The sequence below is a fragment of the Channa argus genome, chromosome 14 (assembly GCF_033026475.1).
Source record: "Channa argus isolate prfri chromosome 14, Channa argus male v1.0, whole genome shotgun sequence".
Taxonomy (NCBI): domain Eukaryota; kingdom Metazoa; phylum Chordata; class Actinopteri; order Anabantiformes; family Channidae; genus Channa; species Channa argus.
Genome location: NC_090210.1, coordinates 24705947 through 24727298, shown reverse-complemented (window position 1 = coordinate 24727298; position 21352 = coordinate 24705947). Strand labels below are relative to the sequence as shown.

The 21352-nt window shown below is 41.5% G+C and overlaps 1 protein-coding gene across 1 annotated transcript; it reads right to left on the bottom strand.

Moving 5' to 3' along the window:
* Positions 1–15600: 15600 nt before the first annotated feature.
* LOC137098747 (transcriptional regulator Myc-B-like) lies at positions 15601–19929 on the bottom strand. Its single transcript, XM_067475302.1, has 3 exons — positions 19549–19929; positions 17317–17962; positions 15601–16527 (listed from the first exon to the last, which is right to left on the bottom strand). The coding sequence occupies exons 2-3, from the start codon at positions 17951–17953 to the stop codon at positions 16016–16018; spliced, it is 1149 nt and encodes a 382-aa protein (XP_067331403.1). The 5' UTR covers positions 17954–17962; positions 19549–19929; the 3' UTR covers positions 15601–16015.
* Between the last annotated feature and the right edge of the window lie 1423 nt (positions 19930–21352).

The following is a 21352-nucleotide window of genomic DNA, read 5'->3' as shown; positions in this document are numbered from 1 at the left end:
TACATAAAACATAACAAAACCTAATAATAACAGTAAACCACATAAGGTAAAAATGTGAGTTTACATGGCACAAAAAAAAAAAATTCGCTTCTAAAGATGCAGTTTACATTGAAAGTAAAGGAACGTGTCCCTTGTGTTCCTGTTCTCATATGTATTGTTCTATTATCAATTTGTTTGGTAAACTGCACTAACTTTTAAATTTATGGAATATTTGCTAAAGTTTTAATTGAAGTCTCAGAGCTGTAGTTGGCTCAAAGGTGTTTTTAAACTGGTAGTAATGAGATTATAGTTCTGTATTTTTCTTCAACTGTCATTCTGAGTCATTCAGACTGTGGTTTAGCTTCGATTTGTATCTTGTTTTGACGAGACAGATTAGTTCCCATTTGGATTGTTAACTTCCTCCTGTGGAGAACCACAGGGACCTATTTTAGTCTATTTTATTTTTTTAATCGTATATTCTTTTCTTTGAAACATCTACCACTGTAATTGTCAGCAACACATTGCACGTGTTATGTTATTTTTGCATTTCAGTTGCAGTTTAAGAAGAGTTGCAATCGACTTTTACCTGCCCTCCAATCGACCACAGTCTGGTATCAGCGCACAGAAATGTTCCAAACATGTTGAGAAAAAAACATTGTCTGTGTGCACTAGAGATTTTGGGCTGTTTGCAGACATATGCTCATTTTGCAACTCCTAGTGGACATGTGGACACCGAAGAGACAAATTGTCCTGTGAAAATTCAAATGCTGTGCAGCACAAGTCCTACCTCTGTTATGTGTCAATAAAACTGTGCTTCACAGACATGGAGACAAAATCGGTCACAATGAAGCAGTTACGTTTTAATTGAGCTGACGCTGGATTTATCTGTCTGGGACTGAGGAGGGAAGCTTCTCCAAAATAAACCAGTAAAGTGAAGCAAAGACTTCATGGTGGTGGACTGTCTCTGGCAGGTGACATTTGTTTTTCTGTCACACAGGTCATTCTGTCATTAAAGGCCGAATTGCTAAAAGCTTCTCACAGATTAAGTCTTTTTTTTTTTGGACTGATGCTTCTGGGGCCTGTTACCTCTTTACTGGTTTTGTTTCAATCTGCCAAATACTAGCAGCTAACTCATCTCTTTACTTCTGCTTTTCAGTCTGCACAAATGTTTGACGCCATGCTGGGTTTACTCCGTCTGTCAGCTTCCTGCTGACTATTTTCTGTGTATTAATACATCTTGCTATTTTTGTCAACACACACATTTGTACTTCCATAGCTGTAGGCACACAAACAGACATTATAGCACATCACTATAACTCAGTGTACTGTGGTGAATGAAGGAAGCAGGTCCAGAAACATGTTAACGAAACACAGCATTTCTGACCACTTATGGTTTTAACCTGAGAGACAGAAAAATGAGTGGGCAACAACATGAGGGAGCAGAAGAGGTTAAACTAAAGTAAGAAACATGAAGATGCGGATCAGGGACTAGTTAGTTTAGTTGGTTCAGACGTTTCAAAAAAATCTCTTTCTCAGACATTGTCTGGGACCAGACCAGAACCAGTTGTTGTGGTTCTAATTGATGTGTTCAGAAAAGTGCAAACGAAGCAAATCAAGAGGGAAAAGGAAGCAGAGTTTGACTGCATTATAACAATAGACCAAACAGGGGGGTGAGTTTGAAAAGTCTCACTCATAAATAAAACCTCCTGTTACATGGTGAGAAAGTTCAGGTTTCACAGAGGAGTTGATAAAGTCACTTTGGATGATGCAGTTTGTGATGCTATAACCTGAACTCATCAGTGTTCTTCAGCTAAAACCGCTAACTTTGTAAATTTATGTGTCCCAAACACATACACACACACACACACACACACACACACACACACAGTGTGAGTTGTCCTAAGATAACAGAACTTTCACACACACACACACACGCACACACACACACACACACACACACACACATTCCATTGACTTACGTCCCGTTTTTAGATGTAAGTCAATAAAATGTCTATAATCTATATAACTATAATCAGTATATAACTAACACTGACCTGAAACCAAGTCAGCATTGTAAAAGGCACCAAGTGGACTCATAGGGACTGGATCCCGGCTCACAAGAGAGTGTGGAAACAACTTTTGGGCCCCTAACACACACACTCACACACACACACACACACACACACACACACACACACAGAGGGAAAGTATTTGGATCCTTTGGAAATGAGTAAATTCCAGGGAAAAAAGCATCTGACAGGAAGCTGTGTGTGTGTGTGTGTGTGTGTGTGTGTGTGTGTGTGTGTGTGTGTGTGTGTGTGTGTGTGTCTAAGTTATCAGTTACGATAACATTTTCCCTCTCTGCTTTCATTCCTGAGGTTATGGACACAATGACATCACAGAGACCAACAAAACCACATCATCAGCCTCTGCTGAACCCCCTACACACACACAGACACACACACACACACACACACACACACAGTCTCATGTCATAAGGAATAAAGGAATGATGACTCTGCTGGAGACTCTGCTGAGTGTCAGAATCAGGATCAGAACCAGATGCTGGTTCAGCCTCCAATTCTGCTGATGATGAACTACAGGGTAAAAACATCCAAATGTCCACTGTCTCCTTCTTCAACTGTCCCCTGTGATGCAGGTAAATAACAATGAGGCCGTCACATCGTTTGTTTGTCTTTTCTTTAATTCGTTTTGGTCATTTTGTGTCGTCTTCAAATCAAACCACCTTGTTGAGAACAGAAAGACAAACGGGAGATGCTGCTCAGTCTCAGTCAGACACAGGCTCAATAACTGCAGTGATGTTAGAACAAACTGATCATTGATCCTTCAGGTGATTAATCAGGTGTCTTCAACTCAAACTGAACAATGGGACAGAAAAGCGAAGAAAACCACAGTCAGACAAAGAGCAGACCACCCACTGTCCTCTTTATCTGCATCTGCTCTGCTCAGCAAACCTGAACTAAAAATGAGTGAATACAAGAATCTTCTAATTTTCCTTCTTCCTGCAGTGACTCACAGACTGAGCTCAGTCACCAGTTGATCATCAGTGATACATGCAGCAGAGCAGTGGTTTCCTCTTCTTTTAGTCAGTGAAGTCTGGACATGGCTCTGACTATCTGTCCTCAAACCAGCAATGAGGTCTGTGTCCAAAGACTATTGAAACCCTTTTGCTCGTGACAGATTTTGTTACTACTTTCAAAAATCCTTAGAGACCAAATGTGGGTTCATCCTCGGTTCCCCAACAAATGCCCGGCGTCCTCCTGGTTGATAAAAAACTACAGTGAGCGACTGTGGACTGTTTTTTATTCAGGCAGAAAGTGTGAGTCTGAGCTTTACGTCTTCAGTGGGAAACTCTTTACTGTTACTGGTTAAAAAAAGCTTTAAGAAGGAAACTAATGACTAAAACTGTCACATACATAAAAATATCTGCAGGTTGTTTCAAGAGAGCAGCTGCGTTTCCAGGCAGCAGCAGTGTGTTGGTGCTGCTGTTCTGTCCTAGAGGTGTTTTTGTGAGTAGTTTCTGGATGCACCTTTTTCTCCTGATGACTTTGTGAAAGATGCCCCATGATTAAAGATGATCATCATTACTTATTATTGTGCTTTTTCTTGTTCTTCTTGTATTTTTACTCCTGTTCCTATTCTTGTCTTTAGATCAGCATCTCTGTGTATTCCAGTGCATTTCTACTGCGTTCTGTTGTTATGTGTTGTGGGAACTTTTGGAAAATCCAGTGCACTATTCGTCCTCCAACCAGTGCACGTACAGTTTCAGTGCACGTCCTAATCAGTTCATCTTCCAGTCAAAGTGGACCTCCCCTCAGATATTGTGTTGATGAGAAAGGGACAGTCCTCATGCCTCCAGCCACATCTGTATCCGGTGGAGGTAGAGAAAGTGAGAGCGTTTTGTGAGACGCACTCATGCTGCATAATTATTAACTAAACGTCCATTTAGTGGTGAGAACAGTTTCTGCAGTTTAATTCATGTACAGATTAAAAGAGAGAACCACTTAAAAAACTAAGAAAAATCCTCAACTTTATTTTCTTTTGTTCTGTTGACTAATTGGCCCTGGAGGCAGCGGTTGGGGGCAGCAGCCTCGTAGGTTGTGTCTGCAGACACACACATGTTAAAGGTGTGGAGCTTATCAGGACTGTTCTGTTTGAATGGAATCTTATCCTTATAATAAGTGTGTTAAGATTAGATGTCAGAGAGTGTGTGTGTGTGTGTGTGTGTGCGTGTGTGTGTGTACTCCAGGAATTCTCCTGGGATGCAGGGAACCCTGTGGTGTGTGTTGCATGTATGAGACGGCTCGTCCTCGTCCTTGCTGAGGAAACACCACAGACTGTGGGACCAAGTGTCACTGAGCACATTTACTCAAATACTGTACTTAGGTACAAATCCAAAGTATTTGTACTTTACTTCCTGCATTTTAGAGGAAAAGTTCATTTATTTTAAATTTACATTCTTTTCACTTTTACATTTTACTCCATTACGTTTGTCTGAAAGCTGGAGTTACTAGTTACTTTTCAGATTTCTCATACTCTGTCTGTCCTGTACAAAACGCCTTTCAAGAGTTTGAAGTTTTTGGGTTCTTCGTTATAAAAGGAAGGACTGAATGTACCTTTAGAGCCCATTTTCCCGTGTGTTCCGCTGAATAAAGGAATGGCTGAGGGCCACCCCTCCCCCACCCAAACACTGAGTAACATGTGATCAGAGAAACTCTCCACTGCTGTAAAGATAAAGTCTGAGTGCTGTGAGTTCACATACTATTATTTCCTCCACCTGCAGCAGTTAAAAATAAACCCTTGTGTGGTTTTTCCTCTTATCACTGATTATAAAACCCTCACACAGGTGGATCAGCTCTCACTGCTGTTTAACCTACTTCTCATCCCTGTCTGCAGGCTTCATCTATTTAAATACCAAGCATCATTCTCTTTATTTCCCGCTCTCGACTGATTTGTTTTCCTTTATTACTCACTTACTTTGCAGACATAGAAGCAAACAAAGGAGGTGCAGATAGTGTTTTTATAATGTTGCCTAATTTTCACCTGTTCACAGACCGATGACGGCGGCTGCCATCCAAGCTGCTCACCTGATCCTCTGGTGTCCAGCGCCCATGGACGCTCATGGAGCTGGGGATCCAACTGTTGATCCCATGATTGGTGGATGACCTCTCTACCTCCTGAGCCACAAACAAACGAGACAAAAAGGGGACACAACGTCACCACAAGGAAGGTCATTTTAACGCTGCTGTGTAGTGTCTGCTTCAGGTGAGGGAGGGGCTTTTAAACCTGTCTGTCTATGGAGCTACTTCAACCATGTTCAGACCCTGTGTGTCACTGAGACAGCAAAGGTCACACTGACCCATAATGAGTCACATTGTCATAAACCAATCGGCCAATTAGTGATCGTGTGATCTCCCTAGAACATTGACATTGATAAAGTGGCTTATGTAGGTGATGAGGCCTGGCTCACAGTCTGAGCTCCAGGTTGTGGATGGGGTTGAGGGAGTAAGAGCTATGGTTTCCGTGCAGACCTGATGTTGTCTATGCAGCAGGTTTTTAAAGCCAACATATAAATCTGTAATAGTAATTATAGTAACTGCATTAAACATACGATTCATGCAAAGAAACAACCATATATAAACAAGATTCAGGAAACATCAGCAGCTTCTCTGAGCCCGAGCTCATTTCAAATGGACAGATGTGGTCTGAATCTAAAACTCATGTTGTGTCCTCCATGCTAACCGTCCAACTTGTGATTACAACATGTGATGGCATATTACAGCAGCACGGCTCAGTAACAAAAGAGTCCAGGTGCTAAACCTGAAAACATCTGGAGCATTATGAGGCAAAAAATACAACATACACTGATACTTAGAGAGTGTTGTAGTAGCTGAAGCTTTGTTTAAAATAACTAAGGAAGTAAAAAGTAACTAGTTCCTCCTTTATAGTGTAAATATGTAACAAGATGTAACATATTCAAAAACAAATACCATGAGTGTGTATGTGGACAGAGTTCACTATTAGTGGCAGTAAAACAAACATGAACATGTCGTCCTAGATTCTCTGTTATTGAAGCTTCATGTCGTTCCACTGATAGGGTGAGGTGACACACCTGTGGTCTATATATGGAGTTTCCTTCCTCAGGGTCGGAGGGATCAATGCGGGGAAAAGCAGGAAACCGCTCCTTTGTTTGACTGATAACGCCACTCGGCATCATGGGTAAACCAGCGGACCAATGTGGGGTGTTATCAACGGGCAGTTTGCAGCTTTATCAGCTCAGCAGTTTGAGTTGTCAGGTGGGGAGTTTTACTGTGAGCCGTCTTTCGTTAACCAGGCAGCAGCTGCAGGATTAGATTAGACTAGAACTGATCACAGAGCAGAGGTGGAGGAGAACTCACAAAATGTACAACATGAAGTTTAACTGGGTCACTGCATTATTCCAAATAATACTCAGGTAAAATAAGTATTGACAGGTGAATGTACTTAAAGTGTGCTCTATGTAAAAGTACTGCTGTAAGTGTAATACTACACACTGTGATACTGTCAGACGATAGTGGTGCCTTAATGAATAATATGCATCATTTTACTAATATTTGCTCGATATTGAGCTAATGTAGTGCATTAGATATAATTTAGGTGGAAGCGGGTTTATTTTATTGTTCTAAGATAAAAGGAAACTAACTCCAACTAAATAAATCACTGTGATAAACTCTTAAAAAACACAAAGGAACATGATCTTAATTCAATCCCCACTAATATGTTCTCATATTAAAATTGTAATTTTACACACTGTTTCTTTAATGAATGACAACACATCACGTGAAGTCCCCTTCGTAACTACCTACAGCAGACTGATAAATGTACTGGAGTAAAAAGTGAAATGCATTAAATTGACACGTTTGTGGTTTTCCAGATAAAAACAGTACGTTTCTGGGTGTATTTGACGTCTGTTTCCTGTTGTGTTTTTGAGTTGTACGTGTTCTGGCTTTGTGTTGCCGTTGTTTTCTGGTGGTACATGGTTAGTTTATCATTGTTATTATAGGATTTACTCTAACTGAGAGCATTTTGTTGTTCGATCTTAGAGTGGACGCGGGGGACAAAATGCGTCCTGAGCATAAAGAATGGTCCTGTCTGTCTCTGCAGGAACTGCTCTGTGTCATCTCACCTGAGCTGTGAAAACAGTCAATGACAGAAGCCACAGCAGTTGAAGCTTCTCAGAAAACACAATCCGTCACATTTGAGGCTCAGGAAACGCTGCAGTATTTATAGGTTAGCGTCTTCCTGAGCTGTGTGATGTTCTTTTACAGAAAAGATTAGACTTGGCTTTCATTTTCTTTCTCTTCGCTTCTCTGCTGTCATGAGCAGAAAAATCAGCTTCAGTCATGAGAATAAACGATCAGTTTTTGTCTAAATGTGCAAATTTGAGTGAATTTCCAGAAAATGGACAAAAGGAAAGTGGAACAAATGAAAAAACAGTAGGAGCTGGTTTGTTTTGCAGTTTGTGGCACATAGCCCCTGCAGAAGAAGAAGTTTATTAAGAGATCAGCTCACATACTGGACTGCTATCCAATGCCGACACCAGTATCAGGCCCCATCCTGCCGTTGCATACTTGCATACTCGTAAAAGTTCTCCGATAGATCTGTGTAAAGATAATTGATGAGGACAAAAGGACAAAGGACATCCCTAATCTTGTTGACGTTTTCTCTGGAGCACAATCTGGATGTTCTGGTTTTGCGCTGGCTCTGTACTGGACACCTTCAACAATCATCAAGTCTGCATTGAGTATCATTACAGTTTGCCACTTCAGAAGGTAACAGGTTACTGCAGAGTCCATGAAGACAAATTCCCTAAACTTAAGATATTACACTGACTCAAGTGAGACATCTCTAAGTTGATTTATTTTTAAACCCTAATCTAATAATTTGAAAAACTCTGTTTATTTATTTAATTAATTAGAATTTAAGTCAGAAGACATACTAAGAACTGCACTACTCTGCTGAGAGTCTGTTATTTTTATCATGTAATAAAGGTTTTTACAGTCTGAACCTTATGAACATTTATTTAAGTCTGTTTCACTTTGATTTGTAGCAACACAACTTTTAGAGCTTCTACAAAAACACACTTTTTACACTGACCTTTGTTTCTGTATTTTCGGCTTTTCCACTCTGGGCTTTTTAGGCCCAGAAACAGGTTTCACCTACAGTAGAGATTCATCGGCATAAATACGTTTCTGAAAAAAGGATGTGATGTTTACAGGCACATGGTAGGTGCAAACACACATTTAAGGCTTTTTGGCGACTTGTTCTCTGCTCTCTGAGTATAGTGTTAAACACTTTTTGAACTGATGTATGAGCATCAGTGCTTCAGTTCAGCTCAACCTCAGGCACTAACAAGCTGAAGGGTGTGATGGAGCGTGGGGGGAAGTTAAGGGGGGTAGACACCGGTGACTCACATTCACTCGCACGTTGCTAAATTCTGTGTCTTATGACACACTTAGACTTTCCAAATTTAATAACATGTTTCTTTCTTTGTTCACAGATTTTTTCTCTGATTGTCGAGGGGAAATTCCCTGAGACCTTGTTCTACTCCCACAAACCATCCACATGTGATATTTTCCTGTAAACTCAAATCTTTCATGACTCTTGCTTGTTTTGGGTGCACTTTGCTGATTTTGTTTAGTGAGGTATTTTACAGCTTTCACTTCTGTCTTTTCCATTGCTTGATGTTTTGCAGCTATGCACAATCAAAGCTCAACGTACAGTTCTCACAATGTGGGTGAACTTGGGCCTAATTTGAATCATTCCCATTTAATTCCTGCTTCTTTATCTGCCACTTTTAGCTGTCACTGCAATATTTAGGGATATTTAGTCGCAGTTTTATTACTTCTAACAGGCCGTGATGTGAGTTTTCCTTGAGATATTGGGTGATAATCAAATTCTATGAAATTCTTATTTCTTATTTCATAAAGTCTTATTTCATAAACATGTTACCAGTCTGCTCACGTTTAATCGAGATGCTTATTTAATCAGGATCATCACCATGCCCTGACCCACCACAACAACAGAAAAACCTGTTGTGTCATTAAACAGCATCTGTGGAAAGTGAACTCTGCTCTGTGGTCGGCAGGTTTTTCTGCCGGTGGTCTGCTCAGAGAGAAAGTTTCACTTTCCGATCAGTGTAGGGGGGAATTTGACGCTCTGGAAAACCCTGCTGCACTGAGAGGGGGTGGAGTGTGGGTGGTGTCTGGGGTAGTATCATCATGATGTCCCATGGGAGCTCAGCAGGATGGGTGGGGCAGCACCGGGCTGTCAGTGGTTCTACCTGTGTTTACAGAGGCATTAACACATTCAAACCCATAGGAAACAGTTTCCTGCACAGCTGCACTCAAAGTTTAAAGCTGTGAGTCATAAAGTTAATAGACAAAAGACTGTAACAGCGTGTCCAAAGTGTGCAGGTGAAGAAAAGTGACAGGGAGAAGATCACAGGTGAAAAGAAAAGGCTTCGTCCTGCTGCACCGACAATCTGTGCGTAAGAGAAACTTTTAACATCTGCAGCAACTAGTTCCTCAAATATCAGAGTTTCCTAGTTCTATTTCATGTTATCTTTAGATTCTTGATCTTTAAACACACACACACACGCACACACACACACACACACACACACTGCACCTTCCGGCACAATATTTATCAGAAGCATTTCTGTTTGTGCATCAGGTAAAAGGAGTCTGAAGATGAAGGACCACATTCAGTCAGTTTTCACTCCAGCTCAACATTAAACACAGTCCAGCCCATTGGAAGCTTTCATCCTGCCTCCGGTTTTCTCTCAGAGCCGTTGGTTAGTTCTGCCCTGCAGGCTGTGAAACCGGCTCTGACCTGACGCCGACACGTTGACATCCGGACTGATTTGCATATTCAGGTTTTAAACGGAGCTGCAGGCTGATGTTTGCTTTACCTCAGAAACTCTCCTGCACACTGGAGAATCCACACACACTTTACACCACTGACTTTAAAAACACAATATTTTGCTGTGGACTGTGTACTAGAAGCATTTGTGTTTCCTCCTTTTTTATTAGTGTTTTACCAAAAGCTCCTAGATTGAAGCTGCAGATTGTAAACTGATCTTTAGCTGCCTGATGTTATCAGATTATGCAGGCTGCTTGTCAGTGAAATGCACCCTGGGAGTCCTGCTTTACTTCTGTCCTTTAGTTTTTTTGAGCTTCACCATTTAGTGGAGCTCAAAAAAACTCCGCCGCTTTCCCACCTCACACGTTTTCACACAACACAGCAGCTGTTAGGACCTGGTAACTGGATAAAAACCACATTTCGATGTTTGGAGCACAGACATGAAAAATAAAAAAGATGCTAGAAATCCACCAAAGGCTGACATTTATACTCTTTAGACAGAAAGCTCTTCAACTGCCCAGAGAAAAAGTTATGATTCTCATTTTAGTTTCTACTTAGTCTAATATCTCTGATGTCTAATATTTCTAAAATCCACCAGGAGAAAATTAATGAGACAGTTTGAGGAGCTGATGAATGTGAGAGAGAGAGGAGGAGACATAGTAAAGCAGCATGTGCAGGCAGTTAGTAAGCATGAAGACAGAAAGGGCAGTTGGTCCACATGACAAACCACTGGAGACATGGAACTGTTTAGGAGAGATGTCAGTGGAATGGAGAAGTGGACTTGTTCTGATGTTCAACAACAAGGGAGATGTTCAGAGCTGCAGCAACTACAGAGGCATAAAGTTGATGAGCCACAACATGAAGCTGTGGGAAAGAGGAGTGGAAGCTCGGCTGAGAGGAGAGGTCACCATCAGTGACCAACAATCTGGTTTCATGCCAAGAAAGATGCAATGTGTGTTCTGAGAGTGTTGATGAAGAGGTACAGGGGAGAAGGACTTACACTGTGTGTTTGTGCACTTACAGAAAGCATGTGACAGATTGCAGAGAGAAGAGTTGTGGTACCGTATGAGGAAGACCCTGTCTGTGGTGGACAAGCCTGTGACAGTGGTACAGGACACGTATAAGAACAGTGTGACAGCAGTGATGTGTGTGGCAGGAACGACAGGCTGGTTTAAAGTAGAGGTGGGTTTGCATCAAGGATCGGCTCTCAGCCCCTTCCTGTTTGCAAAGGTGATGGACAGATGGACGGACGAGGTCAGACAGGAATCTCCATGGACAATGATGAGAAATGATGCAGTTACAAGGTGGTAAAGGTGGATGAGTTTAAATACTGAGGGTAAACTGTTCGAAGTAACGAGGAATTTGGCAGAGAAGTGAAAGACAGAGTGCAGGACGGGTGGAGTGGATGGAGACGAGTGTCAGGACTGATCTGTGATAGAAGGGAATCTGTGAAATGAAAGGGAAGATTTACAAGACGGCAGTGAGACTCGCCATGTTGGACGGCCTGGAAATAATGGTACTGACAAACAGGCGACAGGCGGAGCTGGAGGTGACAGAGTTGAAGAGGTGATTTTCATTGACACTGAGAAGGATGGACAGAATTAGGAATGAGTTTATCAGAGGGAGAGCACAGATAGGACGGTTTGGACATGTGCAGAGGAGGGATGAGTGGTATATCAACACTGAGGAGATAATGGATGCGGTGAGACAGAGGAAGACGCAGAGGACAGAGTGAGCTGCAGTGAGTCTCTGTGGTGAGCAGCTGAAAGAAGGAGATGATCTGCTGCCGTTTGTCTTTTCTTTGTTTGGTTTCTGCTCCAAAAAACTGAAACAAAAATGAGGCTGAAATAAGAATCACAACTTTGTCTCCTGAGTTTTGAACAGTGACATTCTCCTCTGGCTCGACTCACCCGACCGTGTGAAAAGTTATAAAACAAATGTTGGAAGCTGCCCCGTCTCTGCCCCCTCACACCATGGCACCAACGAGCAGAAACAAAGTGAGCTCCTGGTTGAGTCCACAGGTTCCTCGCCTGAACCCCCTTTGTTCCGAGGCCTTTGCTTGTGTGATTGAGGAGACACGAGCAGAGAGTCTCAGGTGCCGCTCGTCAGCTCGTCAGCCTGGGAAACGTCACGTGACCGTGTTGTTTCCTCAGGTGATTTAAACACAGCAAACACACCTCATCACTTCCTGTCACTGACTTTAAAAGCAGGAGTGTTTGAATCATCTTAACTCACTGCAGCTCTAAACCCGAAAAAGACACAGGATTTAGGGTTTGTGCTGTTTGGATTGGACTGATTTCTACCAGCTAGAAATTTGTGCACAGAGACACTGTGTAACACACCTGGACATATAACATCTCATATCATTAGTTAACTGCTTTTCCAGTAAACTTTCCTTCCTGTTACCTGAAAATCTGGATTCACTCACCGTTATGCAAATGACCCTGTGAAATTTCCTCCGAACGCTGTGGAGCAGATCTCACCTGCTGACCTGCAGCCAACAGGAAGTCAGAGGCTGTTTGCTCAACTATGTGATCAAACAGAGTTAGTATGAGGAGGAAGCCGGATGTGAGGAACAGTGCTGTTAATTACATAACCTGCACTCAGGAGGGTCACTCACCTCCTGTTTGTCCTTCACACACTTCAGCAGATCACCTGGATCCCTGTGCTTTCCAGGTATTACACGGCATCATCAGGAACACGAACTTGGTCTGTGTGTGAGACCTCAGTCCTAAAAACCGTCGTTGCTGCACTGCAGTAACAGATACTGCTGGAAGGTTTTAGGTGTCAATGTTGTTTGGCGTGTAAACAGAGCGACTGGGACACTCCACAAATATCACACCGATCAGCTGATCGAGACAACTATGTAGACGGGAGACACCTCACAGCAAAAAGTCTAAATCGGCTACAGTGTTTGTCTAACGTTGTCCACAAAATGCTCAGGATCCTGTCTGTTGTATTGATTATAACCTGATATAAGACAAGAATGTCTTTGCTGTCTTTGCTGTCTTTGCTGTCTCTTCAAAACCCAGTGAGAGTGTACTGTCACCTCTAAGCATATACAACATTGTTCAAAATAAGAGCAGTGTCTGCCGACTGTACAAACTCCAAACTATTTCTTACAAACGTTGTTGTTTCTAGGATTTAACATCCTGTGAATCACTAAACTCATATTTAGTTGTATGACCACAGTTTTTTAAAACTGCTTCACATCTGTTTGGCATGGAGTCAACCAACTTGTGGCACCTCTTAACAACATTCTACAATTCATTTACATTTCTTGGTTTTGCTTCAGAAACAGCATTTTTGATATCAGCCCACAAGTTCGGGATTGGATTAAGGTCCAAGGATGAGCTGGTCACTCCATAACATTCATTTTGCTCATCATTGCTCGTTTGCTAGTGTGTTTGGGGTCATTGTCTTGTTGAAACACCCATTTCAAGGAAATGTCCTCTTCAGCATAAGGCAACACGACCTCTTCAAATATTTTGACATATGCAAACAGATTCATGATCCCTGGTATGTGATAAATAGGCCGAACACCATAGTAGGAGAAACATGTCCATATCATGATGCTTCCACCACCAGGCTTCACTGTCTTCACTGTGTACTGTGGGTTGAATTCAGAGTTTGGGGGTTGTCTCACAAACTGTCTGTGGCCCTTGGACCCAAAAAGAACAATTTTACTCTCATCAGTCCACAAAATGTTCCTCCATTTCTCTTTAGGCCAGTTGATGTGTTCTTTGGCAAATTGTAACCTCTTCTGCACATGGCTTCTTTTTAACAGAGGGTCTTTGTGGGGGATTCTAGAAAATAGATTAGTTTCACACAGATGTCTTCTAACTGTCACAGTACTTACAGGAAACTCCAGACTGTCTTTGATCATCCTGGAGCTGATCATTGGCTGAGCCTTTGCCATTCTGGTTAATCTTCCATCCATTTTGATGGTTGTCTTTCGTTTTCTTCCACGTCTCTCTGGTTTTGTTCTCCATTTTAAGGCATTGGAGATGATTTTAGCTGAACAGCCTATAATTATTTGCACGTCTTTATAGGTTTTCCCCTCTCCAATCAACTTTTTAATCAAAGTACACTGTTCTTCTGAACAACGTCTTGAACGACCCAATTTCCTCAGGCTTTCAAATGCATGTTCAACAAGTGCTGGCTTCATCCTTAAATAGGGGGCCACCTGATTATCACCTGTGTTTTCACTAAATTGATGACCTCAGTGACTGAATGCCACACTATTTTTTTGAACACACCCCTTTCATCTAACTGCCCAATTGCACAGCCGTACGAGCTGCACATCATGAATGCTGGGTCGTTTGTTTTCTGAGAATCTACTGCACCTACTGGTAACTTGTTTGCCATGTAGCAATAAAAAATATACTAAAAACCTGGATATTCTATACTGTACCTGTACACTTGGAAATCCAATAGAGACATTAATGTTTGAGTGGACACCTGGAAGTCTACTGGAAACATAGGGGTTAATAATGGTCTCTATATGGACTGGCAGGGTTTGTCTTTTGTCTTTGGAAGGACACCAGGAAGTCCGATAATATCGGTGAATGGACACGTAAACATTGGTTACTGTCCAAAAGGAGACACTCTGGAGTCCAGAGGAAAAGTTCTGACTAAAGCTTAATGGGTTTCAGTTTTTCCCTCATCAGAGACTTGACTCTCAACCTGTGAGCCACAACACAACAGGAATCTGTCTCTCACCAGTTTGGTCAAACCCCTGCGGCCCAGTTGAGAGCTGGCACAGATCTGTGGTGATGCTCGCTTTGAGGACCCTGAGGTCTGTGCTGAATCTTCCTGGACGATCTGAGTCGCCTCAGCATGACTCAGCAGAGAGTCACAGTGACTCATCAGAAAACCGGTTACAGAGAGAATGTGGAGCAGCCTGGATGAGCAGAGTTTGAAAAATGTGTAAATGATGACGGTTAAGGTTTTATCTGTACTTCGTTTTCCTCACCCCCCCAACAAATACACTGCTCCACCATGTTTGTTCTGTTTTTCTTAAACTGATGTGTACTTCACCCTGTTCATTTTGTTAAGAGCTTTTACAATTGTGTTTTTTTTTTTTTTTTTTACACCCAAATATACAACAGCCTCTAAACATCACTTAGGATCAGTTAAGGGCTGTTTAAGAGAATATTTCTTCAGTCATATTACAACTTCTGAGCTTCAGTGGTTCAACAAAAAGTGCAATTTTCTCAGATTGAGAAATTATAAAGAAACAAGAACAAACAATTTCCCAACCCTGCAACAAATAGAAGTCCAGTAAAGCCGGTCCATGAGTGTTTGGCTTTATACAGTGTGAAGCTGAACTTTCACCTGGTTTCTGAGTTCAGTCTAAAGCTACATCGCTTCGAGAGCTCAGAGAGGACGAAACACTGAGCAAATGACAAAGACAGAACCAGCTCTTAGCTTAAGTTCTCTGAAATCTTTGATCAACGCTCTTCTTTCCACTGTACAAGAGGCTGAATTCCCATGGCTTTAATGAGAGAGGCTCCTTCTGAGGCCATGGCTGCTGTGACCTCTGAACTCTGGATTCTAACAAACTAGTTAAGCAACTTAACTGGTGTTTGTGTACACGTCATAATGAGAAAAACAATGAGAATGACTCAGCTTTCTTTGCTTGCTCCTAAATGGGAACTTTTCATGTGAAAGAAACAAATGATGGAGTTTGTAACATTGTTGTATGAAGGGCTTTTATTTTGAAGAATCTGCAAAGCTTCTGATGCACTTCCTCAACAAGAATCAAAAATAAGCAGAAAAATATAAAAATATAAACTGAACAGTGAAACCTGAACAAATCCAAGCTTTATGCAGTTACTCATAATTAAATAAAGTGAAAATATTAAATTATTGATCAGTGGTTGTTGACAGTCAGATGCTGCATTTAAACACTTTCCTAAATCAGACATCTTATTTTTGTATAAAACTACAAAAACATTTTTTTTTCCATAAAAACAGTTTCTCTGATCACAGATCAGCTGCACAGGTCAGTTATGGTCCTTGTAGCTCCTGAGCCAATCAGCTGATCGGGCTGCATTCAGGTTACATTATTTAATAAAGTCAAGATTATTAACTATTTGCAGTTTTAGTGTCAAGTCCTGAGCTGCTCCAGTCTGAGTCTGAGCTCTCTGCTCCTCTTCCTCAGCTCGTCCTTTGTCGTCAGCAGCCTCCTCTCGTCCTTTCGCAGCTCCACTACAAACTCTGTCGCCTTCTTCAGGATCACCACCTTGGCCGCCTTGTCATTTTTTGCCACAGCTGGGACTTCGTCCCTCAGAGCCAGGAAGCTCATCTTCAGCTCGTTGCGTCGCTGTCGCTCCAGCACGTTGTGAGTCTTGCGCCTGTCCTCGCTGTCCTCGCCATCCGACCGAGGACTCCAGCACCTGCGGCCGTTGCTCTGTTTCAACGCGGTGCATGACGCCTCCGACCTGACCCGTTTCAGAGCTGGCTGTTCGTGGGGTGCTGAGGGTTGCTGGGCGGCGTAGTTGTGCTGGTGGATGTTGATGTGAGAGCGTTTGAGGACGAGTGGGGACGTGTCAGACCGCCGGTAGGCTTTCCGCCTCTCCACTGTAACCACGTCAATCTCTTCATCATCCTCTTCCTCTTCTGGGTTAAGAAAAAATAAAAATATATATAAAATTAGCTTTAAGTTCTCAGGTCACAACCAACTTATCCTACATCAACACTCAACAATTACTGCAGTACTTTGACGATACAAAGATTTACGAATCCAGGTCTGAGGGAGCAAAATAAAGTGCAGTTCTCTGCTGAACAAGCTTAAAAAAAAATAAAAAATAAAAAAATTTCTGTAATGACATTTAAAGCAAACTGTGGAGTTTAACTACTGGGGGAGATGTGGAACCACATTTTTACCATTTTTTGCATCCGACCATGTGAAGCATGTCTTTCACATGGTTTCTGTGCTGACTGAAAGTAGGCAGTGAAGTACTAAACATGAATGTCAACAAAGCAGAATTTGAAATGCATTTAAATTCTGTTTCTCTGGCAATTTATAAGAAGCAATTTTATTGAATTGAAGGTTTTAGGACTAATTGGAGAAATGATATGGTGAACATTGATGGCATTACAGCAGCCTGTTAGGGACAAACTTGAACCTCCATGTCTGGTTTGTAACAAAGTCTGTTAGAAGTGTGTCATCGCTGAAGCAGAGGGCAGGTAATCAGGATTTCATCAGCATTATTCTCTCATCTGCAGGTGCAGTCGGTGAATTGCAAATGTTTTTTCTAACCATCATAAGAGAAAAATTGGTGGATTTCCCCTTTATTTAGTCAAAGTTTCATGTTTTTCCTTCTTAAACTATAGTTAGAGGTGATGCATAAATTAACTAATGCAGAATTAGGCCACTGACATTCCAAAATAAAAGCCTGCTCCCACCTGATTCACTGTCACTGCTGCTGAGAGGAGGAGAGTCCAGACATCGTTCTGACACCACCTCCACTGCTGCTTCGTCACCGCTCTTCTCGTTGACTGTGGTATATGGAAAAACCACAGAGGGGTCGATACAGTCCGTCGCTGCAGAATGGAGGTCCTGCAGGTAACCTGGACTCATCTCAGACCTGGTCCCCTGCTGATCAGCTGCCTCGGTGGTGTTGCTGGTGGTGGAAGAAGAGGAGTTCTGGCGGGCCCGGAGCAACGCCAGCCTCTCAGACACCACCTTCTCCAGCTTGGTGGTGGCGGCGAAGCTGCTGCTCCACATACAATCCTGGATAATGAAGGACTGGAGGAAGGCTGCGGACGGGTTCCGGTCCTCATCCAACAGTTCTGACACCACCTCCAGGTGGTCTGAGGCGGACAGCGGTATATCCGTGTGGGACGGGCTCCGGCTGGGGGATAAAGGAGGTGTTGGCAGCAGCTCAAACTTCTTCCAGATATCCTCGCTGGGGCCCGGGAGGAGCTGGCTACGTGGAGGGGGGTAGAAGTCCTCCTCCTCACCATCCAGGAAGAAGTAGGGCTGCACCGTGTCGTAGTCGTAATCATAGTTTTTGCTGGACATGGTCAACACGGGTGGCATTATGGCAGCCTGTTAAGGGACAAAACAGGAGGTTAGGCCAAGCAAACGTCACCAGACAGGACTGTGAGTGTGTAGCTTCCATTTTGAAAAATAATGAGCTCCAAAGCTTAAAAATATATATACACAACAATAATAAGTGATTATACAAAAGATTAAAGTACAGAGTAAATGTGCTCTCAGGGTGATAATAAATGTTAAAAGAGATTTTATCCATAAAACTAAAAATGTAATAACTACAGACAGAAACATCCTAATTATGACTATTAACTGGTAGAACCGTGATATTCTGTGGTTTCAATAGTCATTTCGCTAACACAGCTGTTTAAATGGAGTTTCAGTTCCATCCATACCACAGCAGAAAAATCACTGCCAGTTTAAATTGACTGGTTACCAGAGTATTTGCATAGAAGGGGAAAAACCACCCAGCTGTCAAAGTCAGTTTGTGTATCAGAGCCCAGTCATACAACAAGAGCGGAAAGCGTGTTCATGTCATTTCAAATGAACCACTGAGCATCTCTGACAAGGCAGAGGAACCAATAACGATCAAATAAAAGGTCAGGAACAAACCTAGAACTGAGCTGGTTTAACATTAAATACTCGCTGCAGAAGTTTGTGCAGTACATGCAAATATTTGTACCACACACAATACTGCTGGAAAATCTGCTACCGACATCAAATGAGAAGGGCGCAGTTGGAAAAGCATCAAACTCAGTTCACAGTTCTCATGGTTCTCTGATCACAATGGAAAGTCCTCATCAGGACAAACCGCCTGAAGGGGTTGTGTGACTTTAACAGGAGAAAGTACGTGTAGTAAATGTCAGTTTAGAATGTGGAACAGTAACCCCACCCAAAAACCTCGAGAAACTGGTACTTTAGTGTTTCTCTACAGTCTAAGAGTAATATTAGCATATTTAAACCAAGTACTACATGATCTGTATTTGCAGTTCTTCTTAAATGGGTTAAGACCTCGGTACAAACTAAAACTGAAGGAGTAAATTCAGCACTGATGGGAACTTAACTGTCGGGTAGACAACGTCCATTTCTGATTAGGACCAAATTTCACCAAACAATGAGACTCACATACAAAAAAAAATTTAAAAAAAGGCCGTTAACAGAACGCACCTGAACCTCGGCAGGATTTTAAAGGCTGTGATAAACTTCTGGACAGCTCGTGCCCATGTGTCACACGGATGGAAACTACAACATTTACCGCCCGAAAGTTGAACATATTATCAGGAAAGAAGGAATTTTACGATAAATATAGTTTAATATTCTGTCCAACTTGAGTTGAGGCTGAAAGTCAAACGCTTCCCAAAGTGACAGGTGACAGGTGAGGTGCTCTGCAGGTGCACGACATCCAACACTAACCTCGCCCCTCTGGTAAAACATGCAACTTTCTATTAACGCAATGATTTCAATTCTTTAGGCAAAACTTATCAAAATATAGTTTGAACCAAAGGAGGAATATAACTACAGGGGTGAATTCGGCATATTTAAAAAAGTTTTTTTGCGCTTCTCTGAGAAAAAAACAAAACAAAACAAAAGAACAAACAGAGACTCAGACTCCAGTAACCGTTAGCTGCCATTAAACTCACCGTAATGACGCCGCTATAAACTTATAAACAGGAGAAAATGAGTAAAATCCAAATGTCCCGGCGAGAGAAAGTCTGCAGACACTTTAATCCAGCAGAGCGTGTAGACTATCTGAAGAATAAGTGGCCTCTCAGTCACTAACCGCTAACCGGGATGGATTAAACTCCGGAACCGCCCAGCTGTGAGTGACTCTCTCCACACTGACTCCGTCCAACAGCTGCTCTCAGACCTTTAATACCAGATCCTGCTTGTTTGTTCTTCATCCGCTCGCTGCAGTTTTCGCGCCAAATGTGAAGTACGTAGTAAAGTAAAACGCCTCCTGAGAATGTTGGAGTCAGGCTGAAAAACATCTTCCACTGCTTTCCACCGAGAAATGGTCCGTTAGATGAAGACTTTGGCTAAAAAGTGGCCACAAAAGGCGTTGATGTGGGAACTGTTTTTCTCGCGGATGTGTAGTCAAGCTGTGACGTGGCGGTGGTCCTGCTGACTGTAAATGATGCAAAGGAACAAAGTTCCGGGAAATCCGCTCAACTCAGTGATGAAGTCATGACAACAAACCCCCCCAAAAATAAATAAAAAAACAAGCAAATAAATAAATAAGAAGGAAAACACGTAAATGTTCAATTAAAAATAACATACAAACAAACATTTTTCGATAAAAAAAATTAAGGATTAAATTAAAAAAATAAAAAAATAAATAAATAAATATATATATATATATATATATATATATATATATATATATATATATATATATATATATATATATATATATATATATAATTTTTAAAGGCAAATTAACATAAAACAAAAAGAAAAATTACATTCATAAAATAACAATTTTTAAAAATAAAATTATCAATTTGAAATTTAAAAAACATTAGGGAATTACAATCATAATTAATTAATACATTCAAAGGAAGGAAGGAAACATATTCACTTCATGTCCTGCTCCTTCAGTGTTTATTTCTGGTAATTTCCTGTTTGTGCATTTAAAGTCATTCTTTCATCAACAGGAAATATTTCCCATCTATAAAAGAGTAACATTTAACATATTAGTAAAACATATTGTGAGAGGAACTAACACTGGACAACAACTAAAGATGAACTTTGTTTGGCACCTTTGAAGGTTTGTTTTATGTCAGTGATGGCTGATCAGCTGACACATCTCTGTATTTTTGTATTAATCTTCACATTTGCATTTGTTTCACACTTAAGTTTATGCTTCACATCTTTATCATCTCTTAACCTCTTGTTGTCAGGATTTAATCTTGTCACTGCTGCTCCCTGGTGGTTGAATCAGCAGACTGCATCAGTCTGCAGGCCACACTCATGATCCTCATGATCTTCCTCCTTCCTCTTCTTTGTCAGATTAGATGCAGCTGAGGCATTTTTCTGCCCTCAGCTGGTCATTTGCAGATGTTAACACATTACTGTCATGTAGAATCCAGTGCTGAATCCTTGATGCTGTGAACTGATTTCAGCGAATAACCTGTAAAACTCTTTTTTGACAGATCTGCTCTCATGATGCTGATTCTTATTTCCATAAGTGGTTTTTCTTCATGTATGATGTTCTTACATTCAGTCCTTCCACACAGACTACTTCCTGTCTGTTAATGTCTCTTTTCATTGCCCTCTATACATCTCTGAGTTGGCTTCTATAAACCAACAGTGTTCCCCAATTTAATTACACGACTGAGTACAGACATCATACAGGTCACGTTTCTCTTTACTTTGATATTTGTATTTTCACTCTTGAATATTTGTGTTTGCTATGTTTGGTACAAACCGTTTATCCATTAGGAT